Here is a 19,378-nt window from a genome sequence, read left to right as displayed (position 1 = left end):
CTATGAACAGTACCAAATCACTATGCATTTTATTATACTTCTTCCAAATTTCATCTCACAGTAATGAGAGCATGGGAACATGAGCTATATGAAAAGATAATAATTGAATTCTGAAGCAGGAGGTAACAAAGAATTGCACTCTTTCTTTCATATGTTCATACTGCACAAACACAGAGGAATGCGTGAATACCTACCTATGTAGGACTTTCATGTTATGTGCATCCAATTCTGCTATAAATTATGCAATTTCACTGGTTTCAGATGATCAATAGATTGTTAAACTTGGGGCAAAACTGGACACTATTGTCTCAGTTCTTATGCAACAAACTATTTCTCTTAAATCCAGACACAAACCCTCAAATTCCTCAGAAGTAACCGCAAGGATTCTACATCAGCTGTGGTTTTTTTCTCCATGGTAGGGATTAAGTCTTGAGTGTATTGAAGGTATGACTGTGGATACCTAGACTTTGCCATACTTTGTGTTGTAAGTCTACAGAAAGGGCAACGTAAATTAAGAGGTGTTTTATCCACTGCTAGGGTTTGGTCACATCGTTGCATAACTTTAAAATACAAAGCTTGGAAAGATAATTTAGTTCTACCTTCGTTACTGAACTTGCCCATTTGGCACTGCCAGAAAGGGAATAGAGTGACTGCAGAAGAGTTCTGTGTCTTTTCAAAGAAAGATCTAAATATGTTTTAATTTTAGAACTCTTTAAATTCAATTTGATGTTTTCAGATAGTAACATTTTTCTCTTGAATCTGATCTATAGAACAAAACCCAAGAATACAAAATCGTGGGCATGTATTCTGATGGCATCAATGTGCTGGGGTTGATCGTCTTCTGTCTTGTTTTTGGAGTGGTTATTGGGAAAATGGGAGAGAAAGGACAAGTGCTGGTGGATTTTTTCAATGCACTGAACGAAGCTACAATGAGAATAGTTCAGATAATTATGTGGTAAGTCCAAGGACACACTGGCATTTGCTAACAACTTACTTAAGTGGGTTTTGTCATTGAAGAGGTAGGAGAAGACTGACACTTCATGTTTGTTTTTCTATAGTGCTTTACAGCAAACAACTTTAAAAGAAAGGCTGGTAAAAAGTTTCCTTTCTACAGAATTTGATCCTTTTGAGGAAACTGGAGATAGAGCTTCCACTTACTATATACTAAAGAAACAGTCCTATTGGTATACAAGAAACCCAAGTTTTTCAAACATTCTTGCTAGAGGTTTAGATCAAACCAGTACAGCTGCACTAGTGATTTCAGGACTGTAGAAGCATAACCACCCACATGCTGTTCTCAGTCTGGAACACTACTCGTTGATAGCCATTATGTTCCCCGGATAGCAGTCCTTGGAGCTAAGTTCCTTTAGAGATATAAACTAATATACAAGCCACAGCACAGAGCAAAATCCAAAGTGATATGCAAAATACAACTTAACATCATTTACCTTCTGCTAACAGGTTTTGTGATAGAATATTCTTGCAATATTCTTTCACAATAGTCTCAGATGGGAAAAACAATTTAAAGTGTAATAACTCATCTGACAGTGGTTGGACTTCACTGCCATTCACAGAGCTTTTGTTCGTGCAGATCACAATTATGGGATCAGAGCTATAAACACACGCAATCCTTTCCAGAGTTTGATCCTACATGTCGTGTGCCTTATGCCATTTACTACAATACTTCCCTCACATCCGTATGTTTCACGTAAAGAGTAGCTTATTGGATCTGGCCCTTCCATGGATTTTTCTTCTGTCACAGCACACTGAGATGCCTGTAAAACAGCAAACCTGTCCAGGGTTTAGTTGCACACTGCCTTTAAAAAAAGGTAAATCAGTTCTAAAACTTTTGTGCTAGGCAGCTGGTTCAGTCCCCAGCTGAGTTACAGCCCCATGAAACAGGCTGCCTCCCTGTGCAGCAAGTTACCACTAATGAGGCACAAGAGTCAGCACATGCTACAAATACAGGATCCTACTCAGCAGCTGACTGTCTGTTGTCTTGCATGTGCCTGAAGCTGTGGCTACAGGCTGCCTGGCTTTCTATAGATGGGGGATCCATTGTCTTGAATAAGGTGAAGTCTGATGCTGGCAGTGTTGGCATTAGTTCTGCTTTTGCCGAGTCCAGGGTTCCAGAGGAACTAGGAGTCCCTACTTTGCACAGGGACAAGGTACCGTTTTATTTGTGAGATAACACATGCACACTGTATTAATTTATACTTTTAAATGGATACATTTTACATATCCACAAATTTATAAATTAATTTATTATTACTCAAAGCTCTGAAGTGACAGCTTGTCTCTGTGACAGCCTGCTCTCTGGTACCAAAAGGAACGCAGCGCAGCTGGTGCTAGTATAAGTCCTGATTTTTGCCTTGAATTTTCTCTAGGCAGTAGCCCATGCAGCTATTCCTGTCTGTAAGGCATGGTCTTGTGTAAGTTTACCGGGGGATGGAGACCTCTCCATCAAGCAACACACTGATGACTGTATTATCCCAGCATACTAAAATCACTCTTTATTTTGTGCAGGTGACACATATATAGCCCCTAGTGCTGCAGGGCAGCAGCTGTAAGCACAAGAGACCTTCCCTATCTGTGTGTGATTGCTGAATGCAGATATTGGTCTCAGCCCTGCACACTTCCACCTCCAAGTAAGCTTATGGCTATGCATAAACATTTGGTGCAGTAGGGCAAAGCCCATGCCCCTTGCCAGCTTCTGTGTATTCTGTGATACCAGGTCATGCAGTAGTTCTTCAACTACACAAATTTACTCTGGTTTTCTAATTTTTTTTTTTATCACCTCTGTTGTAGTCTGCTGCAAGTGACTAAAATTTGTTGTATAATAGAATACATAAAAAGATATTCAGTTGTGTAATAGAATATTTAAAAATCTACATATTTTGTAAAGTTATACTGTATGAGATATTATTCTGTGTTGAGCACTCAGTATTTCTGAGAGTGCATTTTTAATCGCTTTATTTTTGCTTTCTAGGTATATGCCAGTTGGTATCGTGTTTTTAATTGCTGGGAAGATAATAGAAGTTGAGGACTGGGAAATCTTCCGTAAACTGGGTCTTTATATGGCTACAGTACTAAGTGGGTATGTTGTTTGTTAACAATGAAATAAATGTGTGCAGTTTTTAGAGCTCAGTTGATTACAACTCAATTAACCATAACATCCAGCGTCTTCTATGTCAGAGATAAAAATCCTTGTCAGTAAAAATTATGTGAGAATATTCTGAATGCACGTTTTGCTGAATGTATATTTTTTTAAAAAAAAGTCACTGCCTTGCATTCTGGGGGAAAAAAAAAAACCCCAAAGGCTGTTCTTGTATTCATTGTTTAGTTTTCTCAGCTTGGTACTGAAACAGATAATACCATTGTATTTTTGAGAGTAGTAATGCTTCTGTTAGATACTAGAAGTTGGAAAAGTGTGAAGTTGTGAATTATGGCATATTTGGGATTGTCAACCTATTGAATATACACTGGTATCTGGATTAAGTTGGGAGCCTCCATGGGACCTGTGGGGCAAGGTGTACCAGCATAGGCACAGCACCACTGTCCAGCACAAATGCCTGTTAAGTGCAGGGCACAATAAATGATGTCAAAGAGGAAACTGACCCTTCCCACCTCAGAGCAGAGCAGGCAGCTGACATCAAGAGAAGTGCTGGGGGTTGCACTGTTAATCCCCTCAAGGCAAAGGTAGCTGGTGAAGCTGCAAAAGCGGCAGTTGCTATCTAAATAATTTAGTCAAGAAACAAAACATTTTTTTCTAATCTTTTTCTAGACCTGTGGCTGTGTAGAACAGTCTGGGCTGGAGGAGGTTACACCTGTGCTATGTGGAACCTTTCAGATGTGGAGACTTAGAAGGGCAATTTACTGTTCCAAGTGATACAGGTTATAATACTAGTTCATTATATATCTCTGAAGACTATCCTACAAAGAACCCTTTTGATAGATAAATGGATATTACAGTCCAAATAAGTTAAATGCATTTAAATTTCTGGTTCCAATTCAGTGAAGCGTAACTTCTAGGTTGTCTTGGTTCATTGCCTTAGCAACCACTTCGGTAATTCCTTCAGTATACTAAGGATTTATTCATGTTTTGTCTAGAGGCTAGATACAAAGTCGTTCAAGAGCTTATTTCCCCCCACGTTATGCATACACGTGCTATTCTTCTGTTGTCACTCATACACTTTCTGACAACCAAGCAGAAAGGTAATATGTTAGTATGTATATATATATATATATACATAGACTATATAGCTCCATAAATAGTGAAGAAGGAGTGTAGGTTTTTTGTTGGTGTTTTTTTTTTACAATTATCTGTGTCATGGTTTAACCCCAGCCAGTCATTAAGCACCACGCAGCCGCTCACTCACTCCCCTCTCACCCCAGGGATGGGGAGGTGTTGATGCAGAAGGCTCAGAAACAACTTATACGAGCAATGTGATCCAGTTAGTGCCACTTTAAGGGATGCACAGCAATTTATACTTTACAGATGCTATTAATAGACTCACAGCAATTTATACCCTCAGCTAAAAACACACATGCTACGCTGGCTTGTTATGTAAAAGGTGACAGGTTAAAACTACTCATTCACACGCTTCCACCTCCCCTATGACTGGTCCCAGTGTGGTGCCCACACACTGCTCCCCCCTTGCGCAGGCATCCTGTTTTTTCTCATCTTTCTGTCCAACTCTTTTATTTCTCTGCAAATACACGGTTTCTTTGTCTCCCTTGGCCTTACATATGTTCTTCATAACACCTGCAGCTTGTTACAGCCTTGGCCTGCTATTACAGCAAAGTTACTTGGTCTGGACTGCTCATAATATGTCCGTTGTCTTCCAGCCACTCCACAGGGAGGAGAGGTGGAAAGCAATGTAAAACTCAAGGGCTGAAATAAGAACAACTTAATTGAAACAGAATAAAAATTAAAGAACAATAATAACAATGATGACAATAACAGTTATAATGAAAAGGGGGAGGGAAAGAATAAAATCCAGAGGGAAAGGAAGAAAGGAACATGTGGTGCACAGTGCAACTGCTCAGCGCCCGCCGGCCGATGCCCAGCCAGTCCCTGAGCAATGACCTGCCCTCCCCAGCCAACACCCCAGGTATATATACACCAGGCATGGCATCCCATGGTATAGAATACACCTTTGGCCAGTTCGGGTCAGCTGTCCTGGCTGTGTCCCCACCTTATTCCCTGTGCCCCTCCAGCCTCTTCGTTAGTAAGGCCTGAGGAACTGAAAAGTCTCACATCAAAGCCAAAACGGCACTGCACTAGCTCCTAAGTAGATGATTAAGTCCATCCCACCTGAAAGTAGGACAATTTGCTAGATAATTGTATTTATTTAAAAGTTGTTTGGGTGGGTTTTTTTTATACATAAGCCAGTATGTTTAGACTAGTTGTTAAAAATCATTTGAGGTATAATGACTTCCTAAGTAAAAATTACAGCTCCAGAAATAGTACTGGATCATGGCTTTTTCAAAATGTTACAGAGGTGAGTGCAGGTTAACATTTGTCTAATGCATAATCCAGTTTTTTGAGTTTGCATTTAGACTTGGAAAACAAATCAAATTTTTAAAGGGTGCAAAAGCTGATGTTTGCCAAGAGACTGTAAAACAAAAGACTAATAGTTCTATATAAAATATACATGAGACCATGACCGCAAGTAACGTAGGAGTGATTCATAGAATGACAATGTATCACTTCTGCAGGTTTGCTATGTTATTAATCAGAGGAGGAATATGTTGAATGGATTATTACTGCCCTTGGACTTAAGTTTTAGATCACATAGCATGTTTAATGACTGTTTACCGATCAATGGTTATTATTTGTACTGTGACAGAGTGTATCTTCCTTAAGATGTGTGTGAAGATACAGTGCCTTCTCCAGAGTGCAATTGTAAAGTAAACTAACACCACGTATTACCATTCAGCTGGTAACCATGGGCTTGACAGGTACAACAATTTAAAATAGGTTCTGAGGTGCAATCAAAAAGGTTGTAAATAATAAGGGTGCCCACCTGCACATCCTTGGAGAGAAAAAGCCTGTGTGCCACCAAACTCCCTTGCACATGCCACAGTTTTCCCTGACGGGTGCTAGCATAGATCTTTGCAGCATTTCTGTCTCTTACAGAATGGCCTACAGCAGGTGATGCTCAAGGTGTTGTGGAGAAGGGCTAACAACAGCACATTCTATGCAAAACTGGTGATTAGGGAGAGCATGTTGGAACTGGATCACAGGAAGAAAGATGACAATGTATACACAAGGCTTTAGGCTTCAGGGGAAAGGTGCTATATTTTCCAGCTGGCAAGAATACTCCTTCTCCCACCTCGCAGCGAACAGAAGTAGTTGTGCTCTTTTTTTGTTTTGTTTTCTTAAACACTGCTGTTCCCACCATCTTTTTAGTTTTCATCCTTATTTGCTTGACCTTTCCTGTTTGCAGGTGTTCTATTCATCAGCATCTTCTGTAGCTGTCCATCATCCTGTCTTTAAGCTTGATCCTGAGAATTACAGGTTATTTTAAACATATTTCTTGTATTTCAAATCAAGAAAAATGTACAGGAGCATGAGGGCTGGTATGTCTTATCCTCCTCTTCCTTTGCTTTAACTTCCCTCCCCAGCTCATCTTCTATCTCATCTTCATGCCAACTTTATTATTCATGACCTTTCACATTCTCAGCTCGATCAACTCTCACCCACTATTTTCTGCAATGCATCTCAGCCTTTATGTCTTCTTCAGATCACCATGAGAGAACAGACTTCCCCCAGTGCCTCTGCTCCAGTTGGCCACTAAATATCTTCAGCCTCTCACTTTTAATAGTTGCAGGTTTTTAATGTCAGGATGAGGACATGTTAGCAGTCACAGAAGAGGAAGATCAAAGTAGGAGGCATAATACAAGTGCCAGAGGACTCACAGCCTGAGGTAGACAGGAGGAAAATAAAGAAGGAAGCTGCAACAAGCCAACTCTGTCTTGTCTATGCCTTTGCCTCTTCTGAAGCGGCAAGGCAGCTGCATCTCTGGACACTAGAAGGAATGCCAGTTTGAGATTCTGAGGGACAAGAATCTTCCTATCTTAAAATTGAACGTTATTAGAATTTCTTTTACCAGTTGCTGATTATGATTTTTGGTATAAAAATTTCTGCTGCTTCCTATGAGTTGCATTTCATGCATGAAACTAAATATTACTTTGAGTTTCATGCAAGTCAGTAGTAGCAAAACAGATATGCACAAATACTTTATTTTGGATAATGTCGTGTTCATGCTGCCACTAAAAAAGTGCAGATCTAAATTTTTCAAAATACCTACTTGGAAGTCAGTGTGCTCCTAGATGTAGATATACTTGAAATGTTTATTGTCTTCAACATTTATTTAAGATGCTGAATGGCTTGATTTTTTTTTCTTTATGTTCTGCAGAATTCAATTTCTGAATGCCTGTTCTCAGGCACCATTGTATAAAATGTTATGCTTCTTTCTAGAGTTCTTTACAAAATTTTATCAATACATGTTGCATGCTGTTATTTACATTCCACTAAATAAATAATTTGTTCACGTACGGAATGAAAACTCTTGTGCCTCTTGCTTTTAAAAAGGCAGTCTTTCCAAGGAAGCAAATAGTTAGGTTTTGTGCGTGATTTTTAGTTCTGTTGTGGATTTCTGTGCTGTGGCTACTGCTCTCTTAATTGCCTATTTTTGGCTACCGTGATTTATTGCTATCTTTATCAGCTGCTCTGAAATCATAAGGCAGTATTAAAACACAGTAATGTTCACAAGAACATCTTGTGAGGACAGAATAAAAATCCTAAGATCATACATGACAACAGTTCTGGGCTTTATGTTTCCAGGCTATCATAATTTCTTTTCACAGGAAGCTGATGTTGCTGTAATTGCTTGCAACCTTTGAACAAAGGAAATATATCACAGACCCTTCATGTATATTTCATTTCAAATATATTCACAGCAGGCTGTTTGCCTCTAACTTTAATGCCCACAAAGATCTGTATTCATATGTATTCAGGATTAATGCACAATGTTCAAAATTAATGCACAAGTTGAAGGGTGTATTTGTCCCTGAAACCTACTCAAATATCCAGTCAGATACAGCTGAGCAGCTAAAGGCAAGAGGACAATTTGATCTTTCGCATGTCAGCACACTTAGTTTCAGAAATTAATAGTTTCAAAAGACAGTATTTCAGTATTTTGCAACATTTAAGATGGCAACACTACATGTATCTCATTTATACACTCTGAAATACCTCACTGCATTTTAATTATAGACATAAGCTTACACAGTTTGCTACAAAGTAAGTGGATTTTTTTTAATAGGATCATGTTTGAAGTTTCTGCAGAAAGATGTGGACTTCATCTGCCCCTGACTGGGAACCATACTTACCTTTAACTGCAAAACATGTTCTATAATAAAGCCAGAGAAACTTAGAAAAATAATATGATTTGTTTTTCTGATTTGTCTCCAGTCTGCATTGTAAGGATTTGACAGGAGAGTGGAGTGATTTGGTGTTGTTTCAAATGACCCTCTATATATCAGTTTTAAAATTATTACTTTAGTTTTCTCATCTTCATCTGTTTACAGTTATTTCCAATATATTTCCTGTTCTACTTTGGAAAGAGAGACTCTCTCTCCCTTCCAAAAGAAAGTTTAGAACAGCACTAGTCTGCTTTTCTTTCTTTTTTTTTTTCTTTTTTACGAAGGCATACTCTAAATTTTAAACATAGGTGTCACTAAAGTCACCTTTAGTGTTTCATAAGTGTACTTGAGGGCAGAACTAGATGCATATTATCAACATCTTACTAAAACAAGGCAATGAGATGGATCCATTTGTTTAACTAGTCTATTTTATTTTGCAGACTTGCAATCCATTCCACTATAATTCTGCCACTGATCTACTTAATAATAGTAAGGAAAAATCCATTTCAGTTTGCTATGGGGATGGCTCAGGCACTTCTGACAGCCCTCATGATTTCCTCCAGGTAAACAAAAGAAACATTTATTTTCTGTAATGTTCATAGTAGTGATTGCATTGTTTGTGCTCTGACGTTATTGTTAGCTCCTTTGTTTCATACCTGATTTTGTCTGGACAATTCTGAATCCACTGGAGCTCGAAATACCACTTTCATCGTTATTTCTGTAGTACCCAAAGGGGCACTATAGACTGCGCTGGCCTTACACCAAACAAGCATCTGCTCCTCCCAGGAGTAGGAAGTTCTTTGCTGTTCAGTTCATTAATCACAGACTCTAGTGAGTTTAAGCTGTTGCACTTTTTCTGTGACTACATACGTCATAATGATTTTACCATGTAATTTTAAGGATAACTAAGACTTTGTTATTTCTACCTGTAATTAGAAGAGATAACAGAAGATACTTGGTTTTTCATGGTGCAGCCTTCCTGCCTACCTTAGATGTCCATTTGAGTCTTAAAGCAGATCAGGCTCTGAGGAAAAGTAAAGATAAGGGAAGTGGTATACTGTTGCCTGCACTTACTTTGTGTTTATCTGTGTGCCAGTTCAGCAACTTTGCCTGTCACCTTCCGCTGTGCAGAAGAAAAAAACTTAATTGACAAAAGAATTACCAGATTTGTTCTTCCAGTTGGAGCTACCATCAACATGGATGGCACAGCTCTTTATGAAGCAGTAGCAGCTGTGTTTATTGCACAGCTGAATGATTTGGAACTGGATATTGGCCAAATAGTTACCATTAGGTAAGACTAAAGCCATCATAAGGGTTTTATAATGAATGGTACATTAACTTTAGATACCTCGTTGAAGCTATCGTTCACAGCACGGGGGGTAACAAACATTTTCACTTCTTGGTTCAAGGCCTTGCCTGTGCAACGTGGTGAGGAGGTGGGGTGGGCCAGGACACACATCTAGTATACAGCATGGTTTTGAAAATTGCCATTATTCTTCCACTGCAAACACTTGCCAACCCACCTTGGCCTCTGCCTCTGTCCAGTTTGATGGTTAGCCATGCATTGCCTGTTACTCTGCAGTGTAACTATGGCAGTGTCTATACATGACTTGAACCGTAAACCAGTTGAGTAGATACTATTCAAGACAAAAACTGGAACATTTGGGCTTCTTCTTGCAGTGAAATAAGTCTATTTGTGCCAGAAAATAAAGTTTCTATAAGCAACATGTATTCTGAATGCCTTTTCTGGGCTTTATTTGGGATTTAGTGTCACAGCCACAGCTGCCAGCATTGGGGCTGCAGGCGTCCCCCAAGCTGGACTTGTCACCATGGTGATTGTATTGAGCGCTGTCGGTCTGCCCGCCGAAGATGTTACCCTGATCATTGCAGTTGACTGGCTTCTGTAAGTTTAAGGCACTTGATATTGAATTTTGTTTGTTTGTTTGTTTTTAATGTTTACATAAGCTGTGTGGGAACATGTAGGTCTGAGAAAGCAACAAAATCATTTAGGACTGTTGCTGGATTTGTATAAAGATTCTTGGCTTGTTCGATTGAGTTGAATGCAGTAGCAAAGCTGGTCCTGAACTCCACATGCACACACATGGCAGCCTGTACATGGGTCTTTGCTGCCAGCATTACTTTGCTGGGGCTGTTCCTCACAGAGAGTTTCCTAAAGACCCAGTCCCTTGATCAACAACGATATGCATGCAAACTTGGAAAGCATTCCTTATGCCTGATCCTAACCGTCTCACCTCGGAGCACATCAAAACCCCTCAGTCCCATTAAGCCACTCTTTCTGGAGAGAAGCATTTTGACCTGAAAACTTTTCTGTTCAACTTAGCAGGGAAACATCTCTGTGTTTTTCAAAATACTTCAAAAGACTGAAGAATCACAGAGTGTAATCTGGAGTTCAGAAGGACATCAGCATTCAGTTTTATCCCATGATTCACTAGAAAGAGTAACAGGATTCACAAGTCTGCCTCCTAAACTGTGTGAGCTTTAGTGTTCACACCAAGGTCTCGTTTGCCTGCAGTAACTCAGCATGGATGATATTTCACTGGTATCAATGCAGAGATCTCAATCATTTTATAGCCTCTGTATGTCATCTTCTTAGACTCATATTTACAGTCAAGGTAAATGCATTCCCGTTCCTCCCCCACGCTTCCCAACCATTTTCTTGGAAGGATTTCCAGCAGCAACTTAGGCCTTTCACAGTTTTTTATAATTTATTTGATTATATAACTCAGTTTTGCAAGCTGTAGAGAGAAATACCAGTCTCCAGAAAACCAGGGCTGTTCAGTGGATCCAAGAATCAATTCAATTTCTGTGTAAGCATCATTGCTCCAAAGAAACCAGCTCCAGCCACAGGTGCATTCTCCCCATCAGCTGTCTGCAATAGAGTCTAATAGATTTGTTTGTGCTGCACAGTAATTTTGTTTTCTCCAAATCTTTTCTTTTCTGAGTGGGCATTTAGTTTTGTTAAGGATGGTGAAGATCATGACAAACTACTGGCTCAGAGCAGGTGTCTACAGAAGAGTAAGAACAGAACAAATGTATATTGGTTCTTTTCCCAAGGTACTCTCCTAGACTCCTGCAAATTGCAGATCTCACAGTTCCTGAGCTAGAGGTGGTGTTTGCTTTTAAGAGTTCTCAATAGATTTCTTCTTTTAAAAGCTTTTTAAAAGCTTTATTGCTTTTAGGACCCATATAAACTTCTAGATTTCTCTAAGTTCTGAGAGGAATTCCACAACCTAACAATATGTTGTTCAGAGACATATTTAATTTTGTTTGGTTTAATCTACATCCTAATAATTTTATTTCATATCCTCTAGTTATTTGGCCGGGGAGGAGGAGAACAGTAATCTCCTGTTTCTCATAGTAATCATAATTTTATGGATCTGATTTCGTCTTTACTTTGAAAGTCCAGAATTAATGTTATTCTTGGGCACAATACAAATACAGTGAAGCTACATGTTCCACCACAAAATAGACAAAGAATTCAAGCTGTTTCTGATTCTAATTGAGATATTTTACAGGTTAATGTGTCTTGCTGTGTAAAGCAAATTAAAGATTAATGTCATGTACCAGGGATCATTGCCAGTGCATTTTGCACCTCAGCAAATGGAATGCACATCATGATGCTACGCAGATTATTAACACTTTCACCTTTTGTACTTACTGCCTAAAAGGTATTATTTTGCAACCTGCTAGCAGTGGCTTATTAACAACTTCTAGTTAATTCTGAACTTACCAAGATTTTATTGCATAGGCTTGAGGAGTACTTCCATGCTTTTAATGAAGGATAGAAATATTTTGAGAATAGAAATATTATGAAGATGAGTTTTCAGTGCTGTTGATTTTCTCACTTGTCACGCTTATCCTACTAGAATTTTACTTTACCCCTCTCTCTTTTTTTCCTACCATGTATTTCCTTTCCACATGGAGAACACATGGCACTTTCTAGCACTGGAGTTCAGCAGTTGTAGTAGAATATGTGTATGACACATGCCAATTCACTATTGTTTCTGCAGTCACTTCTATTTGAGAATATATTTACCTCAACATCTCTGGACAGGCAGAGTAACTTGTTCTGCCATAAAGCCCTTGAAGTGGTGTGTAGCTGACAAGACAAACAGGGAAGCATGACTTTCCACTGTCCCTGCCTTACTTCCATGCCGATTTTCAAACTTTAGTACATTGCATGGTTTTGTTTCTCGATATTTAAGACCTGCAAGTCACATTTCTTTTGGGGAGAAAAATCAACAGTACAGAAGTGTCATATTCCTGTAAGTGACTTGTTTAATACAACTTTATACTTCAACCCTTTAACAATGAAAGGATTGTTAAAATAGCCGACTGTTAAGGTAACAGAAGATAGCCTTTCCCATTTGCAGCATTTGGGCCAGAATACTGAAAATACTGAGCTAGGTGTTCCTCTGGCTGGGAAATAACTGTTAGAAAGACAAAATGCACAACACAGACTCTTTTGCTGCACCCTACAGTCTCTCTTCCTGACAAAAGCAGTCTGATCACAAAGAGAACCAGCTGTGTAGCATACTTCAGGACCTGAGATGTGATCCCTACAACATTTTGTAAGGCTGTGCACAGCAGTGTGATTACTACTATAACAGACTAGTGATGTGACTTGCAGCTTTACAACACTTTACAAAGTAATTTGTCATGAAAATGACTCCAGGTTTGTTCAAATACATGTGCGAAAAATTCTGTTTCTTGCGAAAAATTCTGTTTCTTGTTCTACAACATTTTTTTCTTTTAATTGCAGAATTGCTTGGAATCTGCACTGGGGAAAAAAACCAGATCTGCATTTGCTAGAGTAGCTTACTTTCACTGAAAGGATTTTCTAAGGAACATAGAGAATGGTTTGTCTGACAACATTTTTGTTCCATAGGGATCGATTCAGAACAATGGTGAATGTCTTGGGAGATGCCTTTGGTACAGGGATAGTGGAGAAGCTCTCTAAAAAGGAGTTGGAGCAGATGGATGTCACCTCTGAAGTCAACATAGTCAACCCTTTTGCCTTGGAAACAACAATACTTGATAATGATGAAACAGAGACCAAGAAATCGTACGTCAACGGAGGCTTTGCTGTAGATAAGTCTGACACCATATCCTTCACACAGACATCTCAGTTCTAAAGCCAGTAGCTTTCAGGTAAAACAGGAGCACTAAAGGACATGGCCATATGCAATATCTCAAAAAGCTTAAAGGGTAATTAAGAATTAATTACATCTCACATGCATTTGATTAATACACAGACTCTGATTCTCCTTAGGAGTTCTGCCCCCTTCTCATCACCTCTCCCAACAATCTGAACTCACTACTTTTAGTCCTTGCTGATAGGTTGAAGACAGTTGTAAAATACTTCTGTTTGTTTGTGTGTGTGGTTTTTTAAAGAGTATACACTACTGCTGAGGGTATGAAATGCCTCTTTGGAATCAGCATGCTCATAAATGGGTATCTTTGCTGGGGCAGCCAAACTTGTTATACTCAGGAGTAGCACAGCATTTCGTGTCTTATCCACATTACAAAGCACCTGTATGAAATCCCTTCTAACATCCTTGCCTTCTAAACAGATTGCACTGTACTTGATATCTACTGTAACTTGATCATGTGCCAAAATACTCATTTCTGCAGCTGGGAGGATACCACTTGGGTGATTCAGGAAGGAACAGACCAGAAAGGCCTTGTAATAAGTATTTTACTATGAACAGGTTTTTTTGTTTTCTTTAATTGTGAAATAACTGGGCATGGAATAATTTGTAGTGTTTATGTAGCTAGGTTTCCCTATGTCATTCATGTGAATGCCAGCTGCTGGGATTGGCCTTCAGCTGTGAAATAAATTGCTGTGGATTTGCTTTTCTGGCATTTGAAGAGTTTTTGTAAAGTGATACTTCACTGATTTAGGTCGGCTTTGATGGCCTCCTAGTACATTTCCATCAGAAGCAGAAATAAGTCTGTTTACTGTTGTTCACCTTTGACTCTAACCAAACATTAATCAGCCCAGAAGTAGGTAGAAGTCATGAAGATGAAAATAGAATATATAGTAACACATAGTGCAAATTCTAAACATTTCCTCCTTGGAATAAAACCAGATATAATAAGAATGTATGAGGCATACCTTTTTCTAGAAGGAAGCCACTGTTGTCAAACCTTTTCTACAGTCTGGTTGGTTTTTCACTCCTTGGTTTAGTTTGCCAGTTGAACATGCAAGTTTGTAGCTGCAGTACTACTACAGTCCGAACATGTCAGTTAAACTGTATCTTATGATCCAGGACCCAGAGAGTCATGTCTTCAGGTGGCTTGCTATAGAGTAAGAAGCACCAAGAACTTCCTCATAAGAAATCTCCATTTTCTAACACATTTTATACAATATTTCCATGGTGCAAAACACTCCCAAAGGAGGAATTGCTGTAACAAATTTTTTTGCCTTGCACATTAAAGTCATCAGCCATTTTATATGTAAACTGAAATTCATATGCAGTTCTTTGTTTGTAAATAAGCTTGTGGTAAACCTAAAATTGCACTCGTTTGCTAACAAAAAAATCTTCAAGTCCTTGCAGTGTTACATACTCAATTCAGTCCTACACTTTTTGTATTTAAATAAACCAGAAGCGTGCCAAAGAGAACTGATTAAGAAAACAAGAAATATTTACTGTAGATTTTGGTAAATTGCACCTTAAATCAACAATTTGATGAGACATAATACTGTATTTAAATTAAACATTGTAAACTATATGGAAGTGTTAATCTAAGTATTGGTACGTTTATAAAAAATGAAGAAAATGTACAGATTAAGTAAATCCATGTTTTACCTGTGCAGAAATAGTGTGAGACAGCCTTGTACAGCTTTGCTTATGAGAAGAAAAAACCCCACCAGTTTCCACAATTAGCCTATAATCTATGCATTGTCTTTGCTTTTTTAAGTCACCCTTTTATGATCACTTCATTATACAGTCACTCTGTTATGATGTACTGTGAACAGTGTTCCTAATGTGTTCTATAATAAATAATTTCTCTCTTTACTTTTGTTTTAGCCTACCATCCTCTCCTCACTGTAGAATATTCAGTTCTTTAGCTATAGCAAGGAAAACAAATTTAGGATTTATGTTATCTTCACTAGTGACTTGGCTGTAGCTTTAGCAAGAATTACTCTTCTTCCAATAAAATAAACGCTTAAGAGCACAATGCTGAGATTGCAAGAAGGCCCTCTAACTACGGGTGATTTGGGTTGGGAGTATACTATTAAACACACACTACACACAGGATTATTTATTTATATGGATCAGATTCAACTAGGCAGGGGTTGATGGTGGTGTTTTGCTACTTATTCACCACCAAGAGACCAAACCAGATGCTGTTAAGTCCAAGGATGCTTCTCCTGACACAGTATTCTGGGTATGTAGCTTCTGTATATGTGGAAACATCCTGCATGGGCAATGCATCCTCTTTTCCATAGTCTCCTGGTCTGGAAGCTTTGGAGAGTGGTGGAGAGACTCCCATCAGAGAAACACCTGCAGATTTTGGTCCTTTAAACCATGTTATGTTCCTGCAGGGTCTTTGCGGCTGCAGAAGTTATCACAGGACTGGACCCTGCATTTTAAATAGCATGTGTGGCTTTAAATTATGGAAGACATGGTTACCCACTCACATTCCTGCTGAAATACTCAGGGATTTGTAGTCCACTCTCAGCACTGAGAAAAGAAAGCACCTGGACAGAAACATGCACGGGTCAGCTGTATCCTCTCCATAAGAGTTTAAACTGCATTAAAAAGTTATGATACATGCAGTTCACTTGTTCTTTAATCTTCCCTGACAAGAACAGAAACTGTGCAGTTTGATATTTTCAAAGACGCAACCAACCACTCCCCCAAACTCATGATTAGGTTCCTCTCACAAGTTACAATTTCAGGCCCCATATGACTAACTACAATGTACCTTGGAGCATCTCCTGTCACCAGCAAGTGTGATGCCAGACAATGGAGCATGCACAGCTGTGCAGAGCTACAGCCAGGCAGAGTTCTCCTGTTTTTCCTTTTTCCATGTTTTCTACATGCAGCTTTTCCTTGCCGACACCTGGTGCACTTGGTGGACTGGAGAGCACAAGGCAGGCAGGGTTGCCAGCGCATAGGAGGAAGACCAGGCAAGGAGCAGCAACAAAGTCACAGCACCATGACCACCAAACTAGTATTGCATGCTGAAAGTGCAGAAAGTGTAATATACTCTTTCTGAAAGCCAGTATCTCCATTGGCTGTTGGCAACGGCAAAATCTCTTGCACTGTTCTTGCCTCAATTAGGCCCCCCAAAATAGTTGAATTTATGGAGATAGATATATATTATAAATTAATGTATCTAATATATATTGGCCCCAAAAACCTACATCACCACCACCATTCAGAGAAATGCATGAGGAAGAAGGAGCAGCACAGAGGAGCTGTTGCAGACTAACCCTAATCCCCATTCCCCATCCCTCTGCACTGCTCAGAGTGGGATGGAGGTAGAGGTAGAAGACTCAGGAATGAAGAGGTGAAGTTGAACGTGCGAAGAAGAGGGATTGGGTAGGAGGGTGGTTTAGATTTTGTTTCTCACCATCCAACTGTATTTGTAGTTTGCAATAATTAAATTAATTTTCCCCAATTGGAGTCTGTTTTGCCTGTGACAGTAATTGGTCAGTGATCCCCATGTCCTTACCTTAACCCATGGCCTTTCCCATCTTGTTTTTCGCTCCTGTCCTGTTGAAGAGGTGTGAGAGAGTGGCTGGGTGGGCAGCTGGCAGCTGACAAAGGCTAACCTACCACAATGATATATACAATATATACATATGTAGAATTATAAAGGGATGTGTACATTTTTGTAGATACAGGTTTTATTTAGTTATACATAGATACACTATACACCGTACTACATGATATAGGTACTACTACTATCCTACACTATATAACATGCACACATTTATCAATATACAGAAATGTATATAGCCCTAAAAGCAAAGATATAAAACATTCTTTAGTAACAGCTAATGGAATGAATAGGCCAGGTTGGGGTCCTGCACTTTAGCAAGCTGCAGAACAAGCACTACATGCCTGGAGTGGGAGGATTTGAAAAGGGTAGAGGGACACCAAAAGGGTGGTGGGGCACAGGCATGTTGGAATGTGCCTGAGGGCAATGGACATCTCCCAGGAGGCCACCAAGGTAGACCACCAGCACATCAACACAATCAGCACTGAAGTAAACACTGACCAGCATAAGCACATCTCATTTTCTTTTGGGTAAGTGATTGTAGACTGCATCTTCATCCCTGGAAGTATTTAGTATTTTAAGAAACCATACTGAAGTGGTAGTGGTAAAAAATTACCGGGATCCAGCCTTGCATGTGAATTATTACAGAGCCCAGGCTGGCAACAGTCTCCCTGGTTGTCAAGCTGTTTGTGTGAAGCATGGTGTGGGTGTTGAAGGTATATTCTGTAGCCTGTTTAGAAAGACCGCTCTGCAACTGAAAAGGGGTTTGGAAAACTTAAGCTACACATTAACAGCACCACTCAGGATACTGCAAAACACATCCTGGGACATGATTCCAAGGTTGTCCCAAACAAGTTGGAAATGCCAGCAAATCAGGAGGGCTTAGGACATGTTTGTATTCAAATAAAAAGCCATAAAATAAAGAAATGCATGCCACACCCCCAGAAGAAAGGAAAAAATCCAGCCCTTTAAAAGAAAAAGGAAGGGGTACACCAGACAGTCTGATCAAGGCAAGAAGAAAAAGAACAAGAAGCCAGGCTGAATGGTGTGAAATGAACAGAAAATCCAGAGAAAGAGGTCCTATTCTACCTATAGAAAAGGCATACAGTTTAAGAGGAATGACTTTCAGTCATGGCGGCTCAGAAGAATGTGCCAAATCCAAGCTGGATTTGTTTGAAGTATCTGCAACAGAGACTTGCTTTGAGAAAAGCCTTTTTATTGAGGTGCCTTCACTTTTTACTGTTGCAGAAAGTTGGTACGTCTGGACTTTTTCATAACAGAACGGGGAAGATTACATAGGTCTGAACGACACCCTGCAGTACCTCTTCTGCAAGATCGTGAAAGCTGACAGGTTCAACCTTTGTGCTGGTGATGCTGTGGGCCTCGTGAGTTACCCACTGGACTCTGCAGCTAGCTGGACATCACGCTGGGGGAGCAAATGCCACACCCTCATTGAGTTGCTTCTCGGCACAGCCATGACACACTGTCAGCACATTTCTCCATGGGGTTGTTCTACAGTGACAGAGCTGGGCAGCGGGCATGCTGGGTCACATTGGCAATCAGCAGTTTAGGCAACAGTCAGCTCTGGTGGCCCAGAGTAGGGCTGAACTATTCGGACTGCTCCGTGGTGATCTGTTCTTTCAAGGCAAGCTTTTGTTGAATGGTGTGAATGTAAAAATTGAGCTGATGTGCATCGAAGACAGCTTTTGCCTGATCAGCTCCCCAGCAGGGAGGAGTTCCTTTTCACACTGTGAAGGAAGTGTGAGTGGCACCTCGAGTGCATTTGTGGCACACTGGGGCATTACTTATGGCTGATGCAAAACAGCTAGTGCCCCAGATGGGCATGAAAGTGTCCAGTGTATGAGCCACCAGTCATATCAGCCACCAGCAAAATTCATCTCTGGAACAGCTGCACAAACATCTTGTTACTGGGTTCACAGATAATGATTTTAGCATCTATTATGTGAAGAACCCTTTCAGTTTCAAGCATTATGATGTAAGTTTTGTGTCCCTGTATGTGGATGGTGAACTACTGCCAGTGAAACCTAATGCCAGTGCTGCAGCCCGATTTTGAGTATGTCCTCTGTGTGAGAGTAGATACGGCTCATTCAGATGACTGGCAACCATATGAAAGGCCATTCCCTGCTGGCTGGCAGGGAAGAGTTCACCAGTGGCTATACCCAGTTTG

General features: G+C 39.8%; 1 protein-coding gene and 1 long non-coding RNA gene across 3 annotated transcripts in view; both read left to right on the top strand.

The window, feature by feature from the left end:
* Positions 1-15,476, top strand: part of SLC1A1 (solute carrier family 1 member 1) — a 59,604-nt gene extending 44,128 nt beyond the window's left edge. For both annotated transcript variants that reach the window (XM_037373221.1, XM_037373220.1), the window contains exons 7-12: positions 771-955; positions 2,990-3,097; positions 8,874-8,996; positions 9,530-9,724; positions 10,202-10,336; positions 13,343-15,476. In XM_037373221.1, the coding sequence (XP_037229118.1) occupies positions 771-955; positions 2,990-3,097; positions 8,874-8,996; positions 9,530-9,724; positions 10,202-10,336; positions 13,343-13,589 (993 nt within the window). In that variant the 3' untranslated portion in view covers positions 13,590-15,476. The remainder of the gene's footprint in view (positions 1-770; positions 956-2,989; positions 3,098-8,873; positions 8,997-9,529; positions 9,725-10,201; positions 10,337-13,342) is intronic.
* On the top strand, positions 4,973-7,564 carry LOC119141215. Its single transcript, XR_005101875.1, has 2 exons — positions 4,973-6,523; positions 6,831-7,564. It is a non-coding gene; the product is annotated as an uncharacterized LOC119141215 (long non-coding RNA).
* Positions 15,477-19,378: the final 3,902 nt, after the last annotated feature.

Source organism: Falco rusticolus, chromosome Z, assembly GCF_015220075.1.
Source record: "Falco rusticolus isolate bFalRus1 chromosome Z, bFalRus1.pri, whole genome shotgun sequence".
NCBI classification, from domain to species: Eukaryota; Metazoa; Chordata; class Aves; order Falconiformes; family Falconidae; genus Falco; species Falco rusticolus.
This window is presented reverse-complemented; position numbering and strand designations above follow the sequence as displayed.